The sequence below is a fragment of the Thunnus albacares genome, chromosome 15 (assembly GCF_914725855.1).
Source record: "Thunnus albacares chromosome 15, fThuAlb1.1, whole genome shotgun sequence".
NCBI lineage: Eukaryota > Metazoa > Chordata > Actinopteri > Scombriformes > Scombridae > Thunnus > Thunnus albacares.
In genome coordinates, this window is record NC_058120.1 from 30,650,885 (window position 1) to 30,672,927 (window position 22,043).

General features: G+C 42.3%; 1 protein-coding gene across 1 annotated transcript; it reads right to left on the minus strand.

The window, feature by feature from the left end:
• Positions 1–767: 767 nt before the first annotated feature.
• On the minus strand, positions 768–21,826 carry rcor1 (REST corepressor 1). The gene is made up of 13 exons (XM_044375656.1): positions 21,071–21,826; positions 20,903–20,962; positions 7,094–7,174; positions 6,863–6,915; positions 6,625–6,786; positions 6,392–6,510; positions 4,173–4,251; positions 3,957–4,007; positions 3,337–3,483; positions 2,746–2,823; positions 2,583–2,640; positions 1,191–1,450; positions 768–1,093 (listed from the first exon to the last, which is right to left on the minus strand). Exons 1-13 carry the CDS (start codon positions 21,267–21,269, stop codon positions 1,043–1,045), a joined length of 1,398 nt encoding a protein of 465 aa, XP_044231591.1. The 5' UTR covers positions 21,270–21,826; the 3' UTR covers positions 768–1,042.
• Positions 21,827–22,043: the final 217 nt, after the last annotated feature.

Consider the following 22,043-nt stretch of genomic DNA (forward strand, 5'->3'; position numbering starts at 1 on the left):
AAAGAATGTGAAGAAACACTCATTTATTGATGAACTTTGGTTTATTTTCACTTCTCACCTAAACTGGATGACATCATCAGGTTAGGACACACCCCCTAACTGAGTGACATCATCCAAGATGACCCCCAACCCCCCTACCCCGCCATACAGCCACACACACATACAAGAAAAAAAGATTAAATCAACAAAAACTGTTTAAAGGTATACTGCGCAGGATTTTCCTAAAAAACAATGTAGAGACTCATACAACAGTGATCCCTCTCAGTCATCACTTATGACCCACTAGAAGTGTGTCTGTATGTATCTGCAGAGACTCTGCCCTCTGCCTGTATTTTCTTATTACATTGTTGTGTTTGGGGCGTTTCTTGGCTTCAACCTTTGGGCAGTGGGTGTGTCACCCCCAGCCGATAACAGCACAGGGTGTGAGGTCGGGACTCGTAGCGTAGCGACCAGCTTACATAGCTTTTTCTGTGTCTCTCCTCTGCTCCGCTTTGCTCTCTTTCTCTGTGTCGGGGATGTATGAAGAGCAGCGGGTCTGTGTGTCTGCTGACCGAGGGCGGCTGAGCTACACACACGCAGAGCAGAGAGACCACAGCGGACAAGATGAAGCTCTGCATGCTTCCTGCAGGGCTGTGCGGAGGTGTGGCCGTGTTTATTTGTGCTTTCAAACCCTCCCTCTTTCCCCCTTCCTCGCTCTCCCCCTCACTCCCTCCTTCTCTCTCTTTCCCTCTCTCCCCTCTCGCTCACTCGGGGGAGGAGGGGCCAACTTTGAATGCTGTGTGTTTACAAACACCAACTGACAAATCCTGCATATTATACCTTTAAAAACATAAAATATCAATAAAACAGGCCCCACCCACTTTGATTGACAGGTCATTTCTATTTCCTGATTGGTCCAGAACAGTGATGACAGTTCATCAGATCACACATACCTGATCAATTGATTGATCAATAAAAGTCCAACATTCTAATTGATAACCAGGAAGTAAAATTTTAAAAAATGATGACATCATAAAAAACAGAGGGGCGGAGTCAGAGATCCTCAGGAGGGCAAAGGCTTCTGGGAGTCCAAGTCCGCCGGAGAGGACGACTCCTGCAGAGAGAGAACAAGTAGAACTCAGTAGAACACAGTAGAACACAGTAGAACACAGTAGTATTGTAGTATAGTAACATGAGAACTCCTTCCTCACCTCCTTCGTCTCTCTGACGACAGCCTCCTTCGTCTCCCTGACAACAGTCTCCTCTTCCTCCTCGGCAGGACCGACCTCCATCTTGTCATCGTCCCCGGTGGCTCCGCCCTCCACACCGTGCTCCGCCTCCCACTCCAGCAGGACCTCGTCCAGGTTAAACCTGCGTCTGTAGTTCACCAGGAAGTTCTTCACCTGCACCACAGACTTGTTACCAATCACATCGGAGATCGCCTGGAAGTCCCGTCCATACTTTCTGATGGCTGCACGTCATTGGACAAGAGGGAAAAGGTTAGGAGTGGTCACGGACTGAAGGGTTTTAATCAAGTTATTTAAGGTTTAATTAATCCAGGTCTGTCACCTGGGTAAGGGTAGACAGTCAGGTGGTTACAGGTAGGGTTGGGTATTGTTTGAATTTTATCAATTCTGATTCCGATTTCCGCTTCTGCTAATTGATTCCCAGTTTCGATTCCAATATGGTAAAAAAAAGAGGTCAAATGTTTAGATAACAAAATTATCTTTATTCTTTAAAGTCTTTACTTTGACTTTTATTGTTTCATTAAAAGAAGTAAATTCAAAGTCTTTTTAAGTCCTCAGTGTCTTGTCAGTGTAAAGACCAATTCTTGGACCTGCACACAGACATGTCACATGCACACCAGTGAACGGGGTTGCAGCATAACTTTCCAGAGCTGTAAAATCCAGTCTGTGAATACTACTGTGCAGTGTTTTCTGCTCAACCTTTAAACGCAATAATCTGTTACTCCAACCGGACTGCTGGATCATATTTCATTGTCTCACCCTTGTATTGTTTTACACATGCAGCAATGTTTTCAGTCTGAATGCAGCTGATGAGTTCTTTTACGTTGCTGAGCAAGAAGAAAAAGTTGAAAAAGCAAAGTGACAGCTTAATGACAACAGGAAAACAGTAACTTATAACTTTTAATATATATATGTTGTGTCACAGCTTGGTATCCCTGGCTCTAGTGGAGGTGCTGGCTAGGTGCTAACGCTGGCTGATGACACACTCAGGCTAGGAGACCAACGCCATGCTGCCTTAAATGTTTGGTCAGATTTGATGTTCCACACTTAAGAGCGTTTACCGCAGGCGATCTTTCACCCAGTACTGTTGTGATGTTAGCCATGCATGCTCGTATGTAAAAAAATCGACATGCTGTTGCGTTGATGGATAACGGAGACAGATCCTGGCAGACAGAAGACATGTAGCGCGTTTAGGAACCAAAAAGCAGAATTGAAATGAAAATTTCTCGATGATTCCTTTGGAATTAGAATTATGGAACCAGTTCTAATGTGGAACCAGTTCTCGATTCCCAACCCTAGTTACAGGGAGACAATCAGGTGGTTACAGGTGGTTTCAGGGGGACAGTCGGCGATTACCTTGTACAGCCAGCAGTTGCTCCTCGGTGGTCCAACGACTGTTAAACTTCTGATTCACCTGTAATAAACAAAACAGCAACATGACAACACAAAGATTAGCAACTACAACCAGCAACATCAACAGACAACCAGTTGGAGTGTGTTGCTGTGTTGCCATGGTTACCTCTGGTTGCCTGAACTCCTCAACTCCTGAGCTGAGCTTCTCCTTCAGAGTGCTGTTCGACTGTTTGATGGTCTGAATCTGAAACAGAGAGACAGACAAGTGAGCAGACACAGGTAGACAGACTTGTCTCTTGATGGAGACCAGCTGACAGTGGGTGTGTAATGGTACACAAAGTTCACGGTTTGGTATTAATGACTTTACACTCCATGTTTCACTATGGAGAACGGAGCATATTTTAATAGTAATGTTGCACTCTTTCAGTGCTATGTGTCCCCTCCTTAGTCATTCTGACGGCAGCGACACTACAGGGTAACCAAGTTAACCAGGCTACTTTGGCAAAGCTAGCTAGCTTACATCCATGAGCATGCTACATCTAAGTCGTGCGCTACCAAAACATTCAAGGTGGAACTTACACTTTACAATTATTGTTCTGCACGTTTAAGTAAGTGGATTATTAACTATTTGACAATAACTGTTTGGGTCACAAAGCATATTCTTCATACGACTGCATGCGCCGAACCATAATGTCTGTACCGTGATGGTTTCGGGACAAATACACACACACCATTACAGACAGACAGGTAGACAGACCTGTCTCTTGATGGAGACCAGCTGAACGTCCAGCTGGCGGATGAGTCCCTGAGCAGAACTGGAGGACAGCGAGACAACGTCCTGCTGATTCAGGAACATTCCTCTTGGAGGACGTTTCTTCACCCGCTGAGACGCCTTCCCTCCTGACTGAGAGACAGAGAGGTAGAGGTGTTCTTACCAAGCTCCCAGGAAGAGCATCGGGCTGTGAAGCCAGTTTGACATTGTGGCAAAACTGTGTAATTACAACTTATGGGTTTGACAGGGGCCAAAAAGGCATTTTTCCAGCACAAAAAAAGAGCAGCTGTAAAACGGTAGATACATTTTTTGAACACCACAACCTGAGAAATGACTCAGAATTTGATCCATTCAGTTCAATAACATTTGGAAATTCTAGAGGAGCCCTATGATTAAATCTTTTTATCCCCACTCAAGTTATCAAAGGGCTAAACTAAAGGTAGCCAGCTCAGCCAGCGGAGGTTTCTACTGAGCATGCTCAGTATGCATGCATCCGGGCGATTTCTTTACAGCAGGAAGTTGCTCTTTTGGCTTCATGGGCCACTGAGCAACTTTCACAAGAGTGAATAGAGCTCCGCCTCCAACACTGTATCCACGGTTCTTACCTTCAGTCCAATAGCTGGTTTGACCTCTGACCTCTCTGATCCAGAGCTAACCTGAAACACCAGTCAGTAAACAATCAGTAAATACTAAACAGTCAATAAACAGTGAACAGTCAGTAAACAGTCAGTAAATACTAAACAGTCAATAAACAGTGAACAGTCAGTAAACAGTCAGTAAACAGTAAACAAACTGTAGATAGTCAGTAAACAGTAGTTTACCTCCTTCTTGTCGTCTTTAGTTGGGTTGAACTCAGAGTCACTGGGAGGATTTCCATTACTGTCCTCCACCTCATCATCACTGCAACACAGTTTAAATTATACAGTTTATATTACATACACCTATTGCAGGGATAGATGCTAATATATGAAGCATTGAATCTACAGGCCAAGTCCCTAAATTTGGTGGCAAAAGTACATTTTTGGTGGCCAAAATGTAAACTTATGTAAAAACAACACAAAAAAAGAATTTAACTCAACTTAACACAGCCTTCCTTAACTGTGACACTTCAATAAACTAAAATAATTGAATATGCCTTATAAATAAAAGTTGACAAAGAAAAAGGTTAGAAGAAACTATATTTATTTATATTTATATTTTAAAGCCATAGTTTATTACCGGTGGTGTGGTGATACCTGTGGTGTGGTATTGCCTGTGATGTGGTGTTACCTGTGATGTGGTGTTACCTGTGATGTGGTGATACCTGTGGTGTGGTGATACCTGTGGTGTGGTGATACCTGTGATGTGGTGTTACCTGTGGTGTGGTGATACCTGTGGTGTGGTGATACCTGTGATGTGGTGTTACCTGTGATGTGGTGATACCTGTGATGTGGTGATACCTGTGATGTGGTGATACCTGTGATGTGGTGTTACCTGTGATGTGGTGATACCTGTGATGTGGTGTTACCTGTGATGTGGTGATACCTGTGATGTGGTGATACCTGTGGTGTGGTGATACCTGTGGTGTGGTGATACCTGTGGTGTGGTGATACCTGTGATGTGGTGATACCTGTGGTGTGGTGTTACCTGTGATGTGGTGTTACCTGTGATGTGGTGATACCTGTGGTGTGGTGATACCTGTGATGTGGTGTTACCTGTGGTGTGGTGTTACCTGTGGTGTGGTGTTACCTGTGGTGTGGTGATACCTGTGGTGTGGTGATACCTGTGGTGTGGTGTTACCTGTGGTGTGGTGATACCTGTGGTGTGGTGATACCTGTGGTGTGGTGATACCTGTGATGTGGTGATACCTGTGGTGTGGTGTTACCTGTGATGTGGTGTTACCTGTGATGTGGTGATACCTGTGGTGTGGTGATACCTGTGATGTGGTGTTACCTGTGGTGTGGTGTTACCTGTGGTGTGGTGTTACCTGTGATGTGGTGTTACCTGTGGTGTGGTGTTACCTGTGGTGTGGTGATACCTGTGATGTGGTGTTACCTGTGGTGTGGTGATACCTGTGGTGTGGTGATACCTGTGATGTGGTGATACCTGTGGTGTGGTGTTACCTGTGATGTGGTGTTACCTGTGATGTGGTGATACCTGTGGTGTGGTGATACCTGTGATGTGGTGTTACCTGTGGTGTGGTGTTACCTGTGGTGTGGTGTTACCTGTGATGTGGTGTTACCTGTGGTGTGGTGATACCGGTGGTGTGGTGATACCTGTGATGTGGTGATACCTGTGGTGTGGTGTTACCTGTGATGTGGTGTTACCTGTGATGTGGTGATACCTGTGGTGTGGTGATACCTGTGATGTGGTGTTACCTGTGGTGTGGTGTTACCTGTGGTGTGGTGTTACCTGTGATGTGGTGTTACCTGTGGTGTGGTGTTACCTGTGGTGTGGTGATACCTGTGATGTGGTGTTACCTGTGGTGTGGTGATACCTGTGGTGTGGTGATACCTGTGGTGTGGTGATACCTGTGATGTGGTGATACCTGTGGTGTGGTGTTACCTGTGATGTGGTGTTACCTGTGATGTGGTGATACCTGTGGTGTGGTGATACCTGTGATGTGGTGTTACCTGTGGTGTGGTGTTACCTGTGGTGTGGTGTTACCTGTGATGTGGTGTTACCTGTGGTGTGGTGATACCGGTGGTGTGGTGTTACCTGTGATGTGGTGTTACCTGTGGTGTGGTGTTACCTGTGGTGTGGTGATACCTGTGATGTGGTGTTACCTGTGGTGTGGTGATACCTGTGATGTGGTGTTACCTGTGGTGTGGTGATACCTGTGGTGTGGTGATACCTGTGGTGTGGTGATACCTGTGATGTGGTGATACCTGTGGTGTGGTGTTACCTGTGATGTGGTGTTACCTGTGATGTGGTGATACCTGTGATGTGGTGTTACCTGTGATGTGGTGTTACCTGTGATGTGGTGTTACCTGTGATGTGGTGTTACCTGTGATGTGGTGTTACCTGTGATGTGGTGATACCTGTGGAGGTTGAAGCTCACCTGTCATCTCTCTCTCTTTTGTGTTTGCGGGTCTGTCGGTCCATCAGACTGGTTTTACTGCGACTTTTCTTCCAGGAGTAATAAAACCGAACCAGACTGGCCATTGATTTATCAGGTAACTACAAACACAGACAGGATTAATGATCATGTGAGTCTTCTGGATTAAACGGCAGTACATAAACTCTGTACTGGTTTCAAAAAAGGTGGAAACACTGGTGAGACTGGGAACAGACCATCTGCTGGATGCGGTGGAAGCTCTTTCCGTGGAAGCTGAAGGCCTGTTCGAACAGGACTCTGTCCTCCACCGTCCACTCGTCAGGGAAGGGAGTGAAGTTTGGCAGGTCAGCCAGAGATTTCTCAATGTTGTGTTTGTGCCAGAAAAGCATGCCGAGAGCCTGAAGAACCATTACACTGTCAGTAACATTATCACTGACAGTCGTTAACATTATCACTGACAGCGGTCTGACTGACCTGCTCCATGTTGTAACCATGTTTCTCTTTAGCGATGGCGATGTACTCGTCCACTGGAATAGAAAAAACACCTAAAACTGTTAAAAACTACTACTGTTATTAAATTGTTATGAGATGTTAAATTTATCAGGTATTTACACTATTCATGACATTGAAACAAACGTCCTCTTCATGTTGATATGAAGTTGATATAACATTATAAGGTTGATATCAGTATATTAATTTTCTTACACTGAGTCTGGTTCAGACAGCTGCTGGGGATCCACACCAACATGCCGAGGTTCTCTCGGAGCTGAGCTGCCTGGGCCACGTCTGATAACACACAGTAGCACATTTAAACACAGTAACACATTTGTACACAGAAACACACAGTAACTGTGTAATTGTAGCACACTGTTATTAACCTACAGTCACAGAACCAGAATCCGTTCTACTGTTATTAATCTACAGTCACAGAACCAGAGTATGTTCTACTGTTATTAACCTACAGTCACAGAACCAGAGTCCGTTCTACTGTTATTAACCTACAGTCACAGAACCAGAGTATGTTCTACTGTTATTAACCTACAGTCTTAGAACCAGAGTCCGTTCTACTGTTATTAACCTACAGTCTTAGAACTAGAGTCCGTTCTACTGTTATTAACCTACAGTCACAGAACCAGAATCCGTTCTACTGTTATTAACCTACAGTCACAGAACCAGAATCCGTTCTACTGTTATTAACCTACAGTCACAGAACCAGAATCCGTTCTACTGTTATTAACCTACAGTCTTAGAACCAGAGTCCGTTCTACTGTTATTAACCTACAGTCTTAGAACCAGAGTCCGTTCTACTGTTATTAACCTACAGTCACAGAACCAGAGTCCGTTCTACTGTTATTAACCTACAGTCACAGAACCAGAATCTGTTCTACTGTTATTAACCTACAGTCTTAGAACCAGAATCCGTTCTACTGTTATTAACCTACAGTCTTAGAACCAGAGTCCGTTCTACTGTTATTAACCTACAGTCACAGAACCAGAATCCGTTCTACTGTTATTAACCTACAGTCACAGAACCAGAATCCGTTCTACTGTTATTAACCTACAGTCTTAGAACCAGAGTCCGTTCTACTGTTATTAACCTACAGTCTTAGAACCAGAGTCCGTTCTACTGTTATTAACCTACAGTCTTAGAACCAGAATCCGTTCTACTGTTATTAACCTACAGTCTTAGAACCAGAGTCCGTTCTACTGTTATTAACCTACAGTCACAGAACCAGAATCCGTTCTACTGTTATTAACCTACAGTCTTAGAACCAGAATCCGTTCTACTGTTATTAACCTACAGTCACAGAACCAGAATCCGTTCTACTGTTATTAACCTACAGTCACAGAACCAGAGTTCGTTCTACTGTTATTAACCTACAGTCTTAGAACCAGAGTCCGTTCTACTGTTATTAACCTACAGTCACAGAACCAGAGTCCGTTCTACTGTTATTAACCTACAGTCACAGAACCAGAGTCCGTTCTACTGTTATTAACCTACAGTCACAGAACCAGAATCCGTTCTACTGTTATTAACCTACAGTCTTAGAACCAGAATCCGTTCTACTGTTATTAACCTACAGTCTTAGAACCAGAATCCGTTCTACTGTTATTAACCTACAGTCTTAGAACCAGAGTCCGTTCTACTGTTATTAACCTACAGTCTTAGAACCAGAATCCGTTCTACTGTTATTAACCTACAGTCTTAGAACCAGAGTCCGTTCTACTGTTATTAACCTACAGTCTTAGAACCAGAGTCCGTTCTACTGTTATTAACCTACAGTCACAGTACCAGAGTCCGTTCTACTGTTATTAACCTACAGTCACAGAACCAGAATCTGTTCTACTGTTATTAACCTACAGTCTTAGAACCAGAATCCGTTCTACTGTTATTAACCTACAGTCTTAGAACCAGAGTCCGTTCTACTGTTATTAACCTACAGTCACAGAACCAGAATCCGTTCTACTGTTATTAACCTACAGTCACAGAACCAGAGTCCGTTCTACTGTTATTAACCTACAGTCACAGAACCAGAATCCGTTCTACTGTTATTAACCTACAGTCACAGAACCAGAGTCCGTTCTACTGTTATTAACCTACAGTCTTAGAACCAGAGTCCGTTCTACTGTTATTAACCTACAGTCACAGAACCAGAATCCGTTCTACTGTTATTAACCTACAGTCACAGAACCAGAGTTCGTTCTACTGTTATTAACCTACAGTCACAGAACCAGAGTCCGTTCTACTGTTATTAACCTACAGTCACAGAACCAGAATCCGTTCTACTGTTATTAACCTACAGTCACAGAACCAGAGTCCGTTCTACTGTTATTAACCTACAGTCTTAGAACCAGAGTCCGTTCTACTGTTATTAACCTACAGTCTTAGAACCAGAATCCGTTCTACTGTTATTAACCTACAGTCTTAGAACCAGAGTCCGTTCTACTGTTATTAACCTACAGTCACAGAACCAGAATCCGTTCTACTGTTATTAACCTACAGTCTTAGAACCAGAATCCGTTCTACTGTTATTAACCTACAGTCACAGAACCAGAATCCGTTCTACTGTTATTAACCTACAGTCACAGAACCAGAGTTCGTTCTACTGTTATTAACCTACAGTCTTAGAACCAGAGTCCGTTCTACTGTTATTAACCTACAGTCACAGAACCAGAATCCGTTCTACTGTTATTAACCTACAGTCTTAGAACCAGAATCCGTTCTACTGTTATTAACCTACAGTCTTAGAACCAGAGTCCGTTCTACTGTTATTAACCTACAGTCACAGAACCAGAGTCCGTTCTACTGTTATTAACCTACAGTCACAGTACCAGAGTCCGTTCTACTGTTATTAACCTACAGTCTTAGAACTAGAGTCCGTTCTACTGTTATTAACCTACAGTCTTAGAACCAGAGTCCGTTCTACTGTTATTAACCTACAGTCACAGAACCAGAGTCCGTTCTACTGTTATTAACCTACAGTCACAGAACCAGAGTCTGTTCTACTGTTATTAACCTACAGTCACAGAACCAGAATCCGTTCTACTGTTATTAACCTACAGTCTTAGAACCAGAGTCCGTTCTACTGTTATTAACCTACAGTCTTAGAACCAGAGTCCGTTCTACTGTTATTAACCTACAGTCTTAGAACCAGAATCCGTTCTACTGTTATTAACCTACAGTCTTAGAACCAGAATCCGTTCTACTGTTATTAACCTACAGTCTTACAACCAGAGTCCGTTCTACTGTTATTAACCTACAGTCACAGAACCAGAGTCCGTTCTACTGTTATTAACCTACAGTCACAGAACCAGAATCTGTTCTACTGTTATTAACCTACAGTCACAGAACCAGAATCCGTTCTACTGTTATTAACCTACAGTCACAGAACCAGAATCCGTTCTACTGTTATTAACCTACAGTCACAGAACCAGAGTCCGTTCTACTGTTATTAACCTACAGTCTTAGAACCAGAGTCCGTTCTACTGTTATTAACCTACAGTCTTAGAACCAGAATCCGTTCTACTGTTATTAACCTACAGTCTTAGAACCAGAATCCGTTCTACTGTTATTAACCTACAGTCTTAGAACCAGAGTCCGTTCTACTGTTATTAACCTACAGTCACAGAACCAGAATCCGTTCTACTGTTATTAACCTACAGTCTTAGAACCAGAATCCGTTCTACTGTTATTAACCTACAGTCACAGAACCAGAATCCGTTCTACTGTTATTAACCTACAGTCACAGAACCAGAGTTCGTTCTACTGTTATTAACCTACAGTCTTAGAACCAGAGTCCGTTCTACTGTAATTAACCTACAGTCTTAGAACCAGAATCCGTTCTACTGTTATTAACCTACAGTCTTAGAACCAGAATCCGTTCTACTGTTATTAACCTACAGTCACAGAACCAGAATCCGTTCTACTGTTATTAACCTACAGTCACAGAACCAGAGTTCGTTCTACTGTTATTAACCTACAGTCTTAGAACCAGAGTCCGTTCTACTGTTATTAACCTACAGTCACAGAACCAGAATCCGTTCTACTGTTATTAACCTACAGTCTTAGAACCAGAATCCGTTCTACTGTTATTAACCTACAGTCTTAGAACCAGAGTCCGTTCTACTGTTATTAACCTACAGTCACAGAACCAGAGTCCGTTCTACTGTTATTAACCTACAGTCACAGTACCAGAGTCCGTTCTACTGTTATTAACCTACAGTCTTAGAACCAGAGTCCGTTCTACTGTTATTAACCTACAGTCTTAGAACCAGAGTCCGTTCTACTGTTATTAACCTACAGTCACAGAACCAGAGTCCGTTCTACTGTTATTAACCTACAGTCACAGAACCAGAGTCTGTTCTACTGTTATTAACCTACAGTCACAGAACCAGAGTCCGTTCTACTGTTATTAACCTACAGTCACAGAACCAGAATCCGTTCTACTGTTATTAACCTACAGTCTTAGAACCAGAATCCGTTCTACTGTTATTAACCTACAGTCTTAGAACCAGAATCCGTTCTACTGTTATTAACCTACAGTCTTAGAACCAGAGTCCGTTCTACTGTTATTAACCTACAGTCACAGAACCAGAATCCGTTCTACTGTTATTAACCTACAGTCACAGAACCAGAGTCCGTTCTACTGTTATTAACCTACAGTCTTAGAACCAGAGTCCGTTCTACTGTTATTAACCTACAGTCTTAGAACCAGAATCCGTTCTACTGTCATTAACCTACAGTCTTAGAACCAGAATCCGTTCTACTGTTATTAACCTACAGTCTTAGAACCAGAGTCCGTTCTACTGTTATTAACCTACAGTCACAGAACCAGAATCCGTTCTACTGTTATTAACCTACAGTCTTAGAACCAGAATCCGTTCTACTGTTATTAACCTACAGTCACAGAACCAGAATCCGTTCTACTGTTATTAACCTACAGTCACAGAACCAGAGTTCGTTCTACTGTTATTAACCTACAGTCTTAGAACCAGAGTCCGTTCTACTGTAATTAACCTACAGTCTTAGAACCAGAATCCGTTCTACTGTTATTAACCTACAGTCTTAGAACCAGAGTCCATTCTACTGTTATTAACCTACAGTCACAGAACCAGAGTCCGTTCTACTGTTATTAACCTACAGTCACAGAACCAGAGTCCGTTCTACTGTTATTAACCTACAGTCTTAGAACTAGAGTCCGTTCTACTGTTATTAACCTACAGTCACAGAACCAGAATCCGTTCTACTGTTATTAACCTACAGTCTTAGAACCAGAGTCCTTTCTACTGTTATTAACCTACAGTCTTAGAACCAGAGTCCGTTCTACTGTTATTAACCTACAGTCTTAGAACCAGAGTCCGTTCTACTGTTATTAACCTACAGTCTTAGAACCAGAGTCCTTTCTACTGTTATTAACCTACAGTCTTAGAACCAGAGTCCGTTCTACTGTTATTAACCTACAGTCTTACAACCAGAGTCCGTTCTACTGTTATTAACCTACAGTCACAGAACCAGAGTCCGTTCTACTGTTATTAACCTACAGTCTTAGAACCAGAGTCCTTTCTACTGTTATTAACCTACAGTCTTAGAACCAGAGTCCGTTCTACTGTTATTAACCTACAGTCTTACAACCAGAGTCCGTTCTACTGTTATTAACCTACAGTCACAGAACCAGAGTCCGTTCTACTGTTATTAACCTACAGTCACAGAACCAGAGTCCGTTCTACTGTTATTAACCTACAGTCACAGAACCAGAATCCGTTCTACTGTTATTAACCTACAGTCACAGAACCAGAATCCGTTCTACTGTTATTAACCTACAGTCTTAGAACCAGAGTCCGTTCTACTGTTATTAACCTACAGTCACAGAACCAGAGTCCGTTCTACTGTTATTAACCTACAGTCACAGAACCAGAGTCCGTTCTACTGTTATTAACCTACAGTCTTAGAACCAGAATCCGTTCTACTGTTATTAACCTACAGTCTTAGAACCAGAGTCCATTCTACTGTTATTAACCTACAGTCACAGAACCAGAGTCCGTTCTACTGTTATTAACCTACAGTCACAGAACTAGATTCCGTTCTACTGTTATTAACCTACAGTCACAGAACCAGAGTCCGTTCTACTGTTATTAACCTACAGTCTTAGAACTAGAGTCCGTTCTACTGTTATTAACCTACAGTCTTAGAACCAGAATCCGTTCTACTGTTATTAACCTACAGTCTTTGAACCAGAGTCCATTCTACTGTTATTAACCTACAGTCACAGAACCAGAGTCCGTTCTACTGTTATTAACCTACAGTCACAGAACCAGAGTCCGTTCTACTGTTATTAACCTACAGTCTTAGAACTAGAGTCCGTTCTACTGTTATTAACCTACAGTCACAGAACCAGAATCCGTTCTACTGTTATTAACCTACAGTCTTAGAACCAGAGTCCTTTCTACTGTTATTAACCTACAGTCTTAGAACCAGAGTCCGTTCTACTGTTATTAACCTACAGTCTTAGAACCAGAGTCCGTTCTACTGTTATTAACCTACAGTCTTAGAACCAGAGTCCTTTCTACTGTTATTAACCTACAGTCTTAGAACCAGAGTCCGTTCTACTGTTATTAACCTACAGTCTTACAACCAGAGTCCGTTCTACTGTTATTAACCTACAGTCACAGAACCAGAATCCGTTCTACTGTTATTAACCTACAGTCTTAGAACCAGAGTCCGTTCTACTGTTATTAACCTACAGTCACAGAACCAGAGTCCGTTCTACTGTTATTAACCTACAGTCACAGAACCAGAGTCCGTTCTACTGTTATTAACCTACAGTCTTAGAACCAGAATCCGTTCTACTGTTATTAACCTACAGTCTTAGAACCAGAGTCCATTCTACTGTTATTAACCTACAGTCACAGAACCAGAGTCCGTTCTACTGTTATTAACCTACAGTCACAGAACTAGATTCCGTTCTACTGTTATTAACCTACAGTCACAGAACCAGAGTCCGTTCTACTGTTATTAACCTACAGTCTTAGAACTAGAGTCCGTTCTACTGTTATTAACCTACAGTCTTAGAACCAGAATCCGTTCTACTGTTATTAACCTACAGTCTTAGAACCAGAGTCCATTCTACTGTTATTAACCTACAGTCACAGAACCAGAGTCCGTTCTACTGTTATTAACCTACAGTCACAGAACCAGAGTCCGTTCTACTGTTATTAACCTACAGTCTTAGAACTAGAGTCCGTTCTACTGTTATTAACCTACAGTCACAGAACCAGAATCCGTTCTACTGTTATTAACCTACAGTCTTAGAACCAGAGTCCTTTCTACTGTTATTAACCTACAGTCTTAGAACCAGAGTCCGTTCTACTGTTATTAACCTACAGTCTTAGAACCAGAGTCCGTTCTACTGTTATTAACCTACAGTCTTAGAACCAGAGTCCTTTCTACTGTTATTAACCTACAGTCTTAGAACCAGAGTCCGTTCTACTGTTATTAACCTACAGTCTTACAACCAGAGTCCGTTCTACTGTTATTAACCTACAGTCACAGAACCAGAGTCCGTTCTACTGTTATTAACCTACAGTCTTAGAACCAGAGTCCTTTCTACTGTTATTAACCTACAGTCTTAGAACCAGAGTCCGTTCTACTGTTATTAACCTACAGTCTTACAACCAGAGTCCGTTCTACTGTTATTAACCTACAGTCACAGAACCAGAGTCCGTTCTACTGTTATTAACCTACAGTCACAGAACCAGAGTCCGTTCTACTGTTATTAACCTACAGTCACAGAACCAGAATCCGTTCTACTGTTATTAACCTACAGTCACAGAACCAGAATCCGTTCTACTGTTATTAACCTACAGTCTTAGAACCAGAGTCCGTTCTACTGTTATTAACCTACAGTCACAGAACCAGAGTCCGTTCTACTGTTATTAACCTACAGTCACAGAACCAGAGTCCGTTCTACTGTTATTAACCTACAGTCTTAGAACCAGAATCCGTTCTACTGTTATTAACCTACAGTCTTAGAACCAGAGTCCATTCTACTGTTATTAACCTACAGTCACAGAACCAGAGTCCGTTCTACTGTTATTAACCTACAGTCACAGAACTAGATTCCGTTCTACTGTTATTAACCTACAGTCACAGAACCAGAGTCCGTTCTACTGTTATTAACCTACAGTCTTAGAACTAGAGTCCGTTCTACTGTTATTAACCTACAGTCTTAGAACCAGAATCCGTTCTACTGTTATTAACCTACAGTCTTTGAACCAGAGTCCATTCTACTGTTATTAACCTACAGTCACAGAACCAGAGTCCGTTCTACTGTTATTAACCTACAGTCACAGAACCAGAGTCCGTTCTACTGTTATTAACCTACAGTCTTAGAACTAGAGTCCGTTCTACTGTTATTAACCTACAGTCACAGAACCAGAATCCGTTCTACTGTTATTAACCTACAGTCTTAGAACCAGAGTCCTTTCTACTGTTATTAACCTACAGTCTTAGAACCAGAGTCCGTTCTACTGTTATTAACCTACAGTCTTAGAACCAGAGTCCGTTCTACTGTTATTAACCTACAGTCTTAGAACCAGAGTCCTTTCTACTGTTATTAACCTACAGTCTTAGAACCAGAGTCCGTTCTACTGTTATTAACCTACAGTCTTACAACCAGAGTCCGTTCTACTGTTATTAACCTACAGTCACAGAACCAGAATCCGTTCTACTGTTATTAACCTACAGTCTTAGAACCAGAGTCCGTTCTACTGTTATTAACCTACAGTCACAGAACCAGAGTCCGTTCTACTGTTATTAACCTACAGTCACAGAACCAGAGTCCGTTCTACTGTTATTAACCTACAGTCTTAGAACCAGAATCCGTTCTACTGTTATTAACCTACAGTCTTAGAACCAGAGTCCATTCTACTGTTATTAACCTACAGTCACAGAACCAGAGTCCGTTCTACTGTTATTAACCTACAGTCACAGAACTAGATTCCGTTCTACTGTTATTAACCTACAGTCACAGAACCAGAGTCCGTTCTACTGTTATTAACCTACAGTCTTAGAACTAGAGTCCGTTCTACTGTTATTAACCTACAGTCTTAGAACCAGAGTCCTTTCTACTGTTATTAACCTACAGTCTTAGAACCAGAGTCCGTTCTACTGTTATTAACCTACAGTCTTACAACCAGAGTCCGTTCTACTGTTATTAACCTACAGTCACAGAACCAGAATCCGTTCTACTGTTATTAACCTACAGTCTTAGAACCAGAGTCCGTTCTACTGTTATTAACCTACAGTCACAGAACCAGAGTCCGTTCTACTGTTATTAACCTACAGTCACAGAACCAGAGTCCGTTCTACTGTTATTAACCTACAGTCTTAGAACCAGAATCCGTTCTACTGTTATTAACCTACAGTCTTAGAACCAGAGTCCATTCTACTGTTATTAACCTACAGTCACAGAACCAGAGTCCGTTCTACTGTTATTAACCTACAGTCACAGAACTAGATTCCGTTCTACTGTTATTAACCTACAGTCACAGAACCAGAGTCCGTTCTACTGTTATTAACCTACAGTCTTAGAACTAGAGTCCGTTCTACTGTTATTAACCTACAGTCTTAGAACCAGAGTCCGTTCTACTGTTATTAACCTACAGTCTTAGAACCAGAATCCGTTCTACTGTTATTAACCTACAGTCACAGAACCAGAGTCCGTTCTACTGTTATTAACCTACAGTCTTAGAACCAGAGTCCGTTCTACTGTTATTAACCTACAGTCACAGAACCAGAGTCCGTTCTACTGTTATTAACCTACAGTCACAGAACCAGAATCCGTTCTACTGTTATTAACCTACAGTCACAGAACCAGAATCCGTTCTACTGTTATTAACCTACAGTCTTAGAACCAGAGTCCGTTCTACTGTTATTAACCTACAGTCTTAGAACCAGAGTCCGTTCTACTGTTATTAACCTACAGTCTTAGAACTAGAGTCCGTTCTACTGTTATTAACCTACAGTCACAGAACCAGAGTCCGTTCTACTGTTATTAACCTACAGTCTTAGAACCAGAATCCGTTCTACTGTTATTAACCTTCAGTCTTAGAACCAGAGTCCGTTCTACTGTTATTAACCTACAGTCACAGAACCAGAATCCGTTCTACTGTTATTAACCTACAGTCTTAGAACCAGAGTCCGTTCTACTGTTATTAACCTACAGTCTTAGAACCAGAGTCCGTTCTACTGTTATTAACCTACAGTCTTAGAACTAGAGTCCGTTCTACTGTTATTAACCTACAGTCACAGAACCAGAGTCCGTTCTACTGTTATTAACCTACAGTCTTAGAACCAGAATCCGTTCTACTGTTATTAACCTTCAGTCTTAGAACCAGAGTCCGTTCTACTGTTATTAACCTACAGTCACAGAACCAGAGTCCGTTCTACTGTTATTAACCTACAGTCACAGAACCAGAGTCCGTTCTACTGTTATTAACCTACAGTCTTAGAACCAGAATCCGTTCTACTGTTATTAACCTACAGTCTTAGAACCAGAGTCCGTTCTACTGTTATTAACCTACAGTCTTAGAACTAGAGTCCGTTCTACTGTTATTAACCTACAGTCACAGAACCAGAGTCCGTTCTACTGTTATTAACCTACAGTCTTAGAACCAGAATCCGTTCTACTGTTATTAACCTACAGTCTTAGAACCAGAGTCCGTTCTACTGTTATTAACCTACAGTCACAGAACCAGAGTCCGTTCTACTGTTATTAACCTACAGTCTTAGAACCAGAGTCCGTTCTACTGTTATTAACCTACAGTCACAGAACCAGAGTCCGTTCTACTGTTATTAACCTACAGTCTTAGAACCAGAGTCCGTTCTACTGTTATTAACCTACAGTCACAGAACCAGAGTCCGTTCTACTGTTATTAACCTACAGTCTTAGAACCAGAGTCCGTTCTACTGTTATTAACCTACAGTCACAGAACCAGAGTCCGTTCTACTGTTATTAACCTACAGTCACAGAACCAGAGTCCGTTCTACTGTTATTAACCTACAGTCACAGAACCAGAGTCCGTTCTACTGTTATTAACCTACAGTCTTAGAACCAGAGTCCGTTCTACTGTTATTAACCTACAGTCACAGAACCAGAGTCCGTTCTACTGTTATTAACCTACAGTCACAGAACCAGAGTCCGTTCTACTGTTATTAACCTACAGTCACAGAACCAGAGTCCGTTCTACTGTTATTAACCTACAGTCTTAGAACCAGAGTCCGTTCCACTGTTATTAACCTACAGTCTTAGAACCAGAGTCCGTTCTACTGTTATTAACCTACAGTCACAGAACCAGAGTCCGTTCTACTGTTATTAACCTACAGTCACAGAACCAGAGTCCGTTCTACTGTTATTAACCTACAGTCACAGAACCAGAGTCCGTTCTACTGTTATTAACCTACAGTCTTAGAACCAGAATCCGTTCTACTGTTATTAACCTACAGTCTTAGAACTAGAGTCTGTTCTACTGTTATTAACCTACAGTCACAGAACCAGAGTCCGTTCTACTGTTATTAACCTACAGTCACAGAACCAGAATCCGTTCTACTGTTATTAACCTACAGTCACAGAACCAGAGTCCGTTCTACTGTTATTAACCTACAGTCTTAGAACTACAGTCCGTTCTACTGTTATTAACCTACAGTCTTAGAACTACAGTCCGTTCTACTGTTATTAACCTACAGTCACAGAACCAGAATCCGTTCTACTGTTATTAACCTACAGTCACAGAACCAGAATCCGTTCTACTGTTATTAACCTACAGTCTTAGAACCAGAATCTGTTCTACTGTTATTAACCTACAGTCTTAGAACCAGAGTCCGTTCTACTGTTATTAACCTACAGTCACAGAACCAGAATCCGTTCTACTGTTATTAACCTACAGTCTTAGAACCAGAGTCCGTTCTACTGTTATTAACCTACAGTCACAGAACCAGAATCCGTTCTACTGTTATTAACCTACAGTCACAGAACCAGAATCCGTTCTACTGTTATTAACCTACAGTCTTAGAACCAGAATCCGTTCTACTGTTATTAACCTACAGTCTTAGAACCAGAGTCCGTTCTACTGTTATTAACCTACAGTCTTAGAACCAGAGTCCGTTCTACTGTTATTAACCTACAGTCTTAGAACCAGAGTCCGTTCTACTGTTATTAACCTACAGTCTTAGAACTAGAGTCTGTTCTACTGTTATTAACCTACAGTCACAGAACCAGAATCCGTTCTACTGTTATTAACCTACAGTCTTAGAACTACAGTCCGTTCTACTGTTATTAACCTACAGTCACAGAACCAGAGTCCGTTCTACTGTTATTAACCTACAGTCTTAGAACTAGAGTCTGTTCTACTGTTATTAACCTACAGTCACAGAACCAGAATCCGTTCTACTGTTATTAACCTACAGTCTTAGAACCAGAGTCTGTTCTACTGTTATTAACCTACAGTCACAGAACCAGAATCCGTTCTACTGTTATTAACCTACAGTCACAGAACCAGAGTCCGTTCTACTGTTATTAACCTACAGTCACAGAACCAGAGTCCGTTCTACTGTTATTAACCTACAGTCACAGAACCAGAATCCGTTCTACTGTTATTAACCTACAGTCTTAGAACCAGAGTCCGTTCTACTGTTATTAACCTACAGTCACAGAACCAGAATCCGTTCTACTGTTATTAACCTACAGTCTTAGAACTAGAGTCTGTTCTACTGTTATTAACCTACAGTCACAGAACCAGAATCCGTTCTACTGTTATTAACCTACAGTCACAGAACCAGAGTCCGTTCTACTGTTATTAACCTACAGTCACAGAACCAGAGTCCGTTCTACTGTTATTAACCTACAGTCACAGAACCAGAGTCCGTTCTACTGTTATTAACCTACAGTCACAGAACCAGAATCCGTTCTACTGTTATTAACCTACAGTTTTAGAACCAGTCTGTTCTACTGTTATTAACCTACAGTCACAGAACCAGAGTCCGTTCTACTGTTATTAACCTACAGTCACAGAACCAGAGTCCGTTCTACTGTTATTAACCTACAGTCTTAGAACCAGAGTCCGTTCTACTGTTATTAACCTACAGTCACAGAACCAGAGTCCGTTCTACTGTTATTAACCTACAGTCTTAGAACCAGAGTCCGTTCTACTGTTATTAACCTACAGTCACAGAACCAGAGTCCGTTCTACTGTTATTAACCTACAGTCACAGAACCAGAATCCGTTCTACTGTTATTAACCTACAGTCACAGAACCAGAGTCCGTTCTACTGTTATTAACCTACAGTCTTAGAACCAGAGTCCGTTCTACTGTTATTAACCTACAGTCTTAGAACCAGAGTCCGTTCTACTGTTATTAACCTACAGTCACAGAACCAGAGTCCGTTCTACTGTTATTAACCTACAGTCTTAGAACCAGAGTCCGTTCTACTGTTATTAACCTACAGTCTTAGAACCAGAGTCCGTTCTACTGTTATTAACCTACAGTCTTAGAACCAGAGTCCGTTCTACTGTTATTAACCTACAGTCTTAGAACCAGAGTCCGTTCTACTGTTATTAACCTACAGTCACAGAACCAGAGTCCGTTCTACTGTTATTAACCTACAGTCACAGAACCAGAGTCCGTTCTACTGTTATTAACCTACAGTCTTAGAACCAGAATCCGTTCTACTGTTATTAACCTACAGTCACAGAACCAGAGTCCGTTCTACTGTTATTAACCTACAGTCACAGAACCAGAGTCCGTTCTACTGTTATTAACCTACAGTCTTAGAACCAGAGTCCGTTCTACTGTTATTAACCTACAGTCACAGAACCAGAGTCCGTTCTACTGTTATTAACCTACAGCCTTACTGGGGTCTGGGACCGGGTCTGGGAACAGTCTGGGACCGGGTATGTTTCACTATCGTGAAGTTAGCTTGGGTTGCTCGAGGCTACCACTTCGTGTGTAGTTTCTTACCCGGGTCAAAGTCCGGAACCACGGCTTGATACTGCGGTCCGACCCGCATCCCACCTCCACCTGCACACGTGCACACACACACACACAAAACAGTACTTAGTACCAGTACTCAGAGTACTCGGAGTGTACACGGTACACAGTAGTACTTCAGTGTCCGAGGCTACCCACCATGTTCCTCGTCGCTGCTTGAGCCTGAACTTCCTTCTTCCCAGCAGCTGTTTGTGCTGGTTCCATTACCGGACAGGCTCTTCCCGCCGGGGTGAGCTGCTGGTCCAGGGCCGGTGCCGCCGCCGCCGCCGCCGCCCGCTGGAGCTCTGCCCCTCCGTTTCCCCGGGACCTCCGGGTTTCTGTCCAGCATCGCCGGCATGCCGAGGCTAACTGCTAACTGCTAACTACCTGCTAGCAGCCGCGGAGCTAAGCTAACGGAAGCTAACTGTGTGTTCCGGACAGCAGACTCTGTTCCGGGAATGACCCGTGACCTGCAGCTAACCGAAGCTAAGCTAACTGTTAACCCGGGATTCAAGCTTCACACCGAGTCACAAAAGTTCCGGAACAACCAACCCGGAACCAGAACCAACCAGAACCAGCTGGACTGAAGCTGATCAAACAGACTGACGGTGATCGATCAGCGGCTCAGTGCGTGTGTGTGGTGTGTGTGTGTGTGTGTGTGTGTGTGTGTGTGTGTGTGTGTGTGATTGTGACTTAAGTCACTTTCAGGGACACAAACCAGACTGAAGACCAGTTAACTGGGGATCGTTTGTCCAATTGGGGACAAAAGCTGTGTCTCCAATTGGTAAAAGGCTGACTGTTGGGTCGGTGATTATGGTTAGGATTAAGGTAAGTCTCCAGGAAATGAATGCAAGTCTATGTAAATACCCCAAAAGTGACTTAAGCAAACTTGTGTGTATGTATGTGTGTGTGTGTGTGTGTGTGTGTGTGTGTGTGACAGAGAGAGAGACTCTTTCAGACATAGTTTAACTTGTATATAAAGTACTCCATTTTGAATAATAATTCATGTCTGATATAGTTTTTCCACAAAACAGTTAAATGATCTCGTTGGTAGGTTTGTAACGGTGTGTTCACACCGAACCCGAAGTGAATTTTCACCTTGTGTCACTTGGAGTTTGACTGAGTTTAGGTT